This window comes from Podarcis melisellensis (genome assembly GCF_964234715.1).
Source record: "Podarcis melisellensis genome assembly, chromosome: 1".
NCBI lineage: Eukaryota > Metazoa > Chordata > Lepidosauria > Squamata > Lacertidae > Podarcis > Podarcis melisellensis.
The window spans coordinates 81068831-81077535 of NC_138528.1; the positions used below are offsets into that span (position 1 = coordinate 81068831).

At 46.1% G+C, this 8705-nt stretch overlaps 1 protein-coding gene across 4 annotated transcripts; it reads left to right on the forward strand.

Moving 5' to 3' along the window:
* Positions 1-296: 296 nt before the first annotated feature.
* On the forward strand, positions 297-8705 carry BTBD18 (BTB domain containing 18). Of its 4 annotated transcripts, none has more exons than XM_081906282.1 (3): positions 297-556; positions 3939-4202; positions 5381-8705. In XM_081906282.1, exons 2-3 carry the CDS (start codon positions 4076-4078, stop codon positions 7396-7398), a joined length of 2145 nt encoding a protein of 714 aa, XP_081762408.1. In that variant the 5' UTR covers positions 297-556; positions 3939-4075; the 3' UTR covers positions 7399-8705. The 4 variants fall into 4 exon arrangements, with proteins under 4 accessions (XP_081762408.1, XP_081762409.1, XP_081762410.1 ...); XM_081906283.1 differs by having other exon boundaries at positions 297-552; positions 3978-4202; XM_081906284.1 differs by having other exon boundaries at positions 297-552; positions 4041-4202.

Consider the following 8705-nt stretch of genomic DNA (forward strand, 5'->3'; position numbering starts at 1 on the left):
GAATTTCTGCGTGTGTGACCCCGCGTCTGCTCCCCTTCCCACGTTCCGTGCCATGCTTGCCCAAACTTTGGAAGCACAACAACCCCATAACCAGGCGCAGCCCCAAGTGCCTTGGCAACCTCCGCAGCCCCTTCCCTCTTTATTAAGAGGGGTCTATATGTTTAAGGACCTCGTTTCGTCCTGCCGAAAGCCGGCCCCACCCACCCTGGGGCCCTCAGCCAATGAAAGGGCTGCTTCTGCCACTCGGCGCCCTTTTTTTGCAGGGAGCCTCGCGCGGGCGGCGTGGCGCGAGGAAGGCAGCTCCTGCCGGGAAGCGGCTCCCACCGGCCGCTGCAGCGCCACGCCGAAGCGCCGCCCCTGGCCGTGAGGCCCCCACTGCGGACGGGCACCCGCCGGTGGCAGCTCCTGCCGCGGAGGAAGGGGCCGAGCGGCTCCCCGGGGAGTCCAGGGCAGGCGCCCCTGAGGGCTCTCTCCCTCTTTCCGTGGGCCTGGGGTGGGGCGTCGAGGGGGGAAGCGAGTCGACGTTTCCTCAGGGACGGGAGGCTCTCAACGGTTGGTTTGTAGGTTTCTTCTTCTGTTTGGTTGTAATATGCCCCATACCTGCCACTCTTGAGGGAAGTTGGTTCCTCGTGGCGCCTTCTTTACCGGTTTGGGATACACCTTTAAAAAGGCACATTTCGAAGCGCGTTCTTCCCCTTGAATAATTCTGGGCCCCGCAGATTAAGGGTTGCTGGGACTACAGGCCCCAGAATTCTTTGAGCGGTGGGGAAACGGGCTTCAGATGTGTGGGGCGTCTGCAGCCCTCGTTGCCTTGAAGGCCCAAGGCGGTGGAAAGGTGAAATCCATTTTTAATACACAGCAGTGTAACAAAAATATCGCCACTTGACATGTAGAATTACAATGAAATAAAACCAGATACTACTGGCCTGGGGGTTAAGCAGTTTAAAATTATCTGTTTAGGATAGTTTAGAATTAAACTGGTATCCTAAATAGAAGCTGAATGAAGCTTTTTGGGTAGAAAATTAGCTGCTGTTCATTTTCTGATGGTCAGTTGTTTTTGGTGAGTGGGTAAAAAGCTTACATGCAGAACGAGGGCTTTAGCCTGTTGAATTTTGGCCTGTTAGCTGATAAAGGCTTTGGAACTCTACCCAGAACAACAATTAGGGTGTGTACTCAAGATCGCTTGCAGTATCATCCTATGCATGTCAACCCAGAAATAACTTGCATTGAGGGAAGTGGGTTTTACTCCTAGGTACGTTTGTAAAGTAGTAACCAATCTATACTAAGGCTGAAATTCTAAACACAGTTTAGTAGTTCCCTTGTTCTCACAATCAGGATTGGAGCAAAGGTAGATTTTGGTTACCCTTTGATGTGTATTTGTTTAAAGCTGAGGATTCTGCTTCATGTTGGTGTTTGTGTGGTGCCATGGGGAGAAAGAGCAGGTGTTTTGCATGAATGCAGAGTCAAAGGGTGTGATCTTGTTAGGAGTCGAGTATTAGGCATACTAATATGTACTCAAACCCCTCCATGTGAAAGTTTCTCAGCTGGGGCTGGGTTGCTGCTTTCCTGTCTGCCTTAAATTATATACATAATCCACAATAAGATTAAAGAACATATGGTAAATACCCTTTCACTTTAAAACACAATGATAACCAGCAAGATTCCAGCTAAAATAGCTGTAAGATCCACAACAGTAAGATCCACCTACATGTCTACAAGAGTAAAAATGTTTTCATCTGGCACCAAAAAGTTATCAGTGTTGGCCCTAGGAAAGCTTTCCTTGGTTGGGGATATGATTCCACAAGGTTGCCACCAAAAACAGCTAGTTCTCTTGCTACCACCCTCTGGACTTCTGAAGGAGACACCAGAGAATGTGTGACTTGACCTGTGTAAGTGTAAAACTAGCACTTAGATCATGGGTAGGCAAACTAAGGCCCAGGGGCCGGATCCGGCCCAATAGCCTTCTAAATCCAGCCTGCAGATGCTCCAGGAATCAGTGTGTTTTTACATGAGTAGAATGTGTCCTTTTATTTAAAATGCATCTCTGGGTTATTTGTGGGGCACAGAAATTAATTCATTCCCCCCCCCCCATATAGTCCAGCCCTCCACAAGGTCTGAGGGGCAGTGGACTGGCCCCCTGCTGAAAAAGTGTGCTGACCTCTGTCCTAGATCTACATAATGGCTTATGAAAAGATAGGAGATGGCAAAGTTCTGGTTTCCCCAACTGAGAAAGGATATTGTGGCACCAGATAGCTCAGCTGGTAGAACATGAGACTCTTAATCTCAGGGTCGTGGTTTGTGCCCCATGTTGGGCAAAAGTTTCCTGCATTGCAGATTGGGTTTGATTACTTTCATGGTCCCTCCCAACTCTGATTCTATGGAGAAGTTGCATGAAAGCACAGCCCAAACGACCATGGGGGTGAAGCACCTTCCTTATGAAGAAAAGTTACAATATTTGGGGATTTTAGTTTTGAAGTAAGACATGATGTAGTCGGCTGTGACAGGTCTATAACATTATTGCTAAGGGAGAGAGCGGATTTAGAAGTTTTTATTCCTTTTACATAACAGAGCATTGTAGAATCATAGAGTATCAGCTCATAACATCAGCAATATACCATGACTGTTAGCAGCAGATGAAACTGGCATATAATGCAGGATTGGCAAAAGAGAGACTTGTTTCACGTGGTGCACAATTAGTGTATAGAATTTATTGCTATAAAATGAGGTAGCGACTAGTTTAGATGGCTTTAAAAGGGGGTTAGAAAACTGGATGAGATTTCCTTTGGCTACTAGTAATGATAGCTCTGTGTGTGTGTGTGTGTGTGTGTGTGTGTGTGTGTGTGTGCGCGCGCGCGCACACCCACCCACCCACCCTGTGGTTCAGAAGCAAGTATTATGCTACTGAACGCTGTTGCTGGGTAGCAGCAAGAGGAAAGAGATACTATGGAACTCTTGTGCATTACACTTTCACCTTCCATGCTCATCTGCACTTGTGTGATGACTACTAGTGTCTTTTCACATTGCAGTTTACTCTGCATCCAGTTTTCTAATTGGATGGCAGCTAGTCTGAGTAAAAACACGTTCAACAGCAGTATTTTTCAAGGAACAACAGAATTGATATAGATTGTGGCTAAGGTTGTGTGAATTTGGCTTCCGGAGTTTTAAATGGTCCCTGAATTTTTGGGAGATCAGCACTCTTCCCCCCACCCAAATGTAGATTTCAGACAGTGTTGGAATTTTTTCCATAGTAAGGTGCAACACACCTAACCCTGTAGACTGCTATGGAATGATAGAGTTCTGCTTAAAATCTATTAATATTTTAATTTTTGAACTGACTTGTTTACTGTGTATTTTAAAAATTGAAATTGACAACCTGTGTGTCCGAAGTCATGTGCCTCAGAATGGGGTGTGAAAAGGTTTGCAGTATTGCTTGAGCAACTGATATGATCAGAGTTGCAAGAGAGGAAGAACACAGGTATTAACAGTTCACAAGTTCTTCTACTTCATTCCTGGCCATTTGGGCATATTGGAAAATCTTATACACAATGTATTTATTCATTGAAGTAAAGCTAAAATAAGTCTTGGGGATTGCTGACAGTATGATGGGGGAAAGTGCTGCAGTTTAAGAATATTCTTCAGCAGAATTACATGAAGGAAAACTTGCATAGCTATATCTTTTGTTCTGCGCACAGATTTTTTTTTCTTCTTCTTTTTCCATAAATTGTTATTAAATTTCAATACACTTAAACAATTTTATCCAAATTTCACAAATTATCTCTTTTTGGACTTCCTTCAGCTTCTCTGATAATCATCCATATTTACCTCTTCATTACACATTCCCTTTATTTGTATTGCATAGCTATATCTTCTGCCTCAGGCTGCAGCCTTATTTTCAAGCATTACCACTAGTATTTTTAATTTTTTGCATGCTTTCTTAGGAGTACATCCCACTGAATTCATTGGGTCTTTCTTCCAAGATGACTTTAGGTTCATAGACCTTGATAGCTAGCTGCATCCTCAGAACTGTGTCTACCCCACAGAATCTGGTGCCTGACAAAGTGGAAATTCTGCTGCCATGAGCCCTCCAGCTGCGAATCCCAAGATTCTGTATCGGAATTCCCGCCTTCTCCGTATGGTGTTCCTGCAGCTCCACCGGCAACAGAGAGCTGACTTATTTTGTGATGTTGTCTTACAAGCAGAAGGTAATACTTAAAGCTGGGAGGGTTTAAGTTAAGGGTGCTTTGCTTCCTAACAGAGTTGGAAATTCCCAGGTGCCTGGAAATTCCTGACCAGCACTTCTGCTTTAAGGATCCAGCACCTAAAATTTTGACAGTGACTCCTAGAAATTTCAAGTATTTTTCAAGCTTAGACTGCATGGTTAACAAAAAGGAAACATCTGCAACAATTAATTAATGATGTTTATGGCCTATTGGATGTGATAGATGGATTTCCCAGAGCCTGTTCTCAGTGTCATAGGTTCCTTAGAAACGTAGGCAGCTTTCTTGCAATGAGTAGAACCCATTGGTCCATCTAACTCAATAGTGTCTAAACTTAACTAACAGCAGCCATGGATTGAAGGGACTTTTTGCATGCAAACATGAGCCACCACTGGTTTTCTCTCCCAAAGCAGTTGACATCAATTAAACTTGTTCTGCTGGTCACTGGATAGGTGTGCTTTCCTTCTGTTCTGCAGTTCCAGGACAGCTTAACTCTCCCATTGAAATCAAGGCTTTGCAGTGCTGAACTTCGGCTGGATTATGCCTAGAGTTCTTAACCATGTGCCTCTCCAGTGTAGTGGTGTTTTTATGATAGCAAATTGTTCTTTGTTTGTAAAATGCCTGCTCACAAACAAATGTGAGTACAAATCCACTGAGAACTTCTCCTAAGCAAACCCAGTTGAAACAAACAAGAGTATATGTGTACTGGGAAAAGTCTGTGTATGCTTATAATAACGTATAGTACATCTTATGCTGTGAATTGCTTTTTGCTAGTGCTGAAGTGCCCTCAAAGCTGAGAGGGCAGAGAACAGGGTGAGCTAAAATAACTTATTTTTTCCAACCATTCTGTTCTTTATTTTAATTGTATCATATCCAGAAGGAATTGTAAAAATAAGTTTAACAGTTTTAAATGAGCTGCTGAGGCAGACTCATAAGCAGACTGATCGTAAAACTAAATGGTTTTATGCTATAATATGCCTCAGTATGTAAGAAGGATTAAACAGTACAGCTCTATAATTAGTCGTGAGATAACACTTGGGGAATCTCAAGAAAAATGTTTATTTAGGGGCTGGAACACTTTGGGACCAACTTCTGTCCAGAGGGTGCAAATATCTGGTTTTCTTTGTTGATACAGTACGTGCTAACAATTGTGTTGTTTCCAGGGGAAGCTGTTCCAGCTCACTGTTGCATTCTATCAGCCTGCAGCCCTTTCTTCACAGAGCGTTTGGAGCGAGAAATGCCCCCCAAAGGACACAAGGTGGTGCTAGAGATCCGGGGGCTGAAAATTGGGACTTTACGTAAGCTGGTGGATTTCCTCTACACCTCTGAGATGGAGGTATCCAGGGAAGAAGCCCAGGATGTTCTTGCAGCTGCACGGCAGCTTCAGGTGTCAGAGCTGGAGTCACTTCATCTAGAGGGAGGAAAGTTGGTCAAAAAATCCCTGGGCCCTAGATTAAATCGGGATTGCCTACAGCTATCTAGTCCATTATCCATCCCAGAGTTAACGCTGTTGCAGTCTCCCCCTGCCTGCAGTGGTAGTTCCTTGACGTCATGGCTGTCTTCAAATATGCAGCACACTGTAGTGAATGTTCCATGCACCAAGGAAATGGATAACAATAGCAGCATTGTCCAGAAAGCTGTCAAGAAGGAAAAACCAGAAGCATTGACGAGTGGGAATGAAGACCAGATGCCTAAAGTTCCAGCAGTTACCGCCGAGCCCCTTAGAACTAAAGTTAAGAAACGTCTTACAGGCATGGGAAAGAATATATTAGGCAATAATGAGCATGACAGTTTGCGGACACAGGATGGGACTGGCGATAGCCAAGCTACAACCAGCTTGCAAGAGTCAAAAAAGATTAAGCTCAGTCGCTCAAAGCTCCCCTCATCACCTTTGCCTGTACCATGTGCCATCAAAGACTCTAGCACTGTGGAATCCAGCAAACCCTCAAGGTCCAGCAGACGTCACTGGAGGCAGAAAAGTCTTCCGATCAAAGATGAGCAGAAAGAAGCAGAAGATAGCCATTTGTATGGCTTCTGGAGCCCGCCTCTCCCTCCAGAGGCTGCTAAGAGCAGAAAGCGCAACGCCAGTGAACCTTGTGTTAGCTGTCCCCAAAATGCAGGGCAGATTGGCCGTGTAAGGCTCAGAAAAGTTATCAATGGCAGCTGCTGGGAGGTGGTGCAGGAGTCTCCCTCAGCTCAGGCCACCAGGCCAGCAAACTCTATGTGTGCTGTGAAAGAGGAGGGCTCTCGATCTCCGCCCAGGTATCCTGAGCCGGAAGGAGTAGATGCACAACAGTCAGTCACCTCAACTAGAGGGCTGCCAACAAAAATACAAAGTCCACCACTTAATGAGAAGAACCTGGGAGAACAAGCTGAGAACAAGGTATCCTTGGAAGATGGAGACCCTTATAAATTGGATCTGTTTCTGCTAGACCATCTGACTGAGGATGTGCAGTATGACAAGCTGGTTTCAGCTGGTGAGTTGGAACACATGCTTGATATGTTTCTGGCAGATGATGGTGATGCTGTTGAGGAGCCTCAAGAGGCCACTATTCCAGAAGGCATGAATATTTTATGGCCTGCACCAGGAGCAAATGAGTGTCCACTAGAATGTGCTGAAGTTGAAAGAAAAGATATGTGCTCTCCAGAAGTCTCTGACTGTACTCTGTGGGCCAATACCAAAAACAGTCTCCTAAAAGGGGAACTGGAGGCTGTTGACATGAAGATCAGCAGAGAAGCTCATGGCTCAGCAAATGGGAGACCCTTGCTAGACCCTGTTCCCAGCTACTTTCCATTTGTGAAGTCTGAAACCAGCAGTGACTGTTTTACCTGGTACAAACCAGCTTCTCCCCAGCTGGATGATTGGACAGCTCAGCATCAACTGTCCCTGTCAGAGACTATGCCTGCAAACCTTGGTGATCCTTTGCCCATCACTTTGGCAGACAATGAAGACCGGGGTTTTTTGTCCTATGAAGTGGGTTTCTCTGGTGTTGAAACACAGCTCCATGCTCAGACATTGCAGAAGAGCCCTTTGCACCAGCCCTTGGGCTATAAGGTGCCTTCATGCTTGGAAGAGGAAGAGATAGATGTCGGTGGGGTAGACGAACTCTTGGTTAGCATCGAATGCGTCAGGCCAGATCCTTCTCCGGTGTCCGAAACAGAGGTGGATGTTGTGAACTAGTGAATGCAGACCATGGGAAGGAGTTGCCTTGACTACCCAGGGGCTGTGAGGGGTCAGGCCTGATGTCAAAAGGTCTGCTGGTCAGGCTAAGAAGGGCCCACTGCTACCCTGCTCACCTCGGTGCCAATAGGATCCCATCAGGCATTGCTGCTACTACTTGCTACCATTGCCATTGGCTCATTATCCCTCTCCCTGGATGTATTTATCCTGGAGGCAACAGCACTTGTGGTTAAAGAGGAGCCTCAAGCCTCTGGTGGGCAGCCGCTATGCCAAGTCTCTCAAAATGCAAAGTATGTGGGGACCTTGGGGGACATTCAGCGTCATGGCTGCCTGCTGCAGGCCAAAACTGAACTGAGACTTGGCTGAGACGTCTTCCCAACTGAAAGCGGGAAGCCTGTTGGGGATGAGTGTGTGACACAGTAAGCAGCAATGCCACACCTCATCCCCATCCCCTCTCTCTTGGGACCATCTGGACTGTTGGACTTCCTTGGTGTGGTGGTAATGGTGAGCTGCAGTGCACCCTTTAACTTAGCTCTCTCCCCTGGTTTTGCTTTCTTGCTTGCCCAGTGCAGTGCACTTCTGATTTCAGCCTGCCATGGCCTCTCTCCCACACATGACCACCCACTCCCTCATGGACACAGGTGACGATGTCAGCCTTCCTGTGATGCCTGCCAGGACAGAGAACTCAGCTGCTGAACTGAGCCTCCCCATTGCCAGGCTGCCCTGCTTGAAAAGGTGGAGAAGAAGAAACTTAACACACACTGTCATGAGAGGAGGGTGCCTCAAAGTAGGGGCAGCATCACTGTGTCAAGGTCTCATAAAAGTCTGGCCCTGTGTGGGATAGACTTCAGTGCCACACTTAAAATCCTTGATGGGGCTGCGGTAAACAAATACATTAATAGTATCTTACAGTGCTTTTGGAGTGCTGAGGGAAAAGTGCCCCCCCGCGCAAATTTCAAGTGGTAGGAGGGGTTATTTTACTATCATCACCCCCTCAGCCTTATCTAATCATGACTGTTACGTTTGTAACTCTGTTTTCTGTACAGTGCAGGCTGGCAGGATTTCTGGTCTGCTTTATAGGATAGGTAGAAGCTAGAAACTAAAAAACTGAAACCTCTAGCAGTGGTTCTGTCAAAAAGTAAGGAAATGTTAATGGTGGGGAAAGTCCTCCTCATGCACTAAAGCTGCACATGAGCACAGTCTGTTTCAGTTCTGTTTATAGCAGGAGGGCCACCAGTTTCCCATCCTTGCTTTATATCTCTCCCCCCAACACCCCCAATAATGGAGGGTATAGCTGCCCCAAGGTG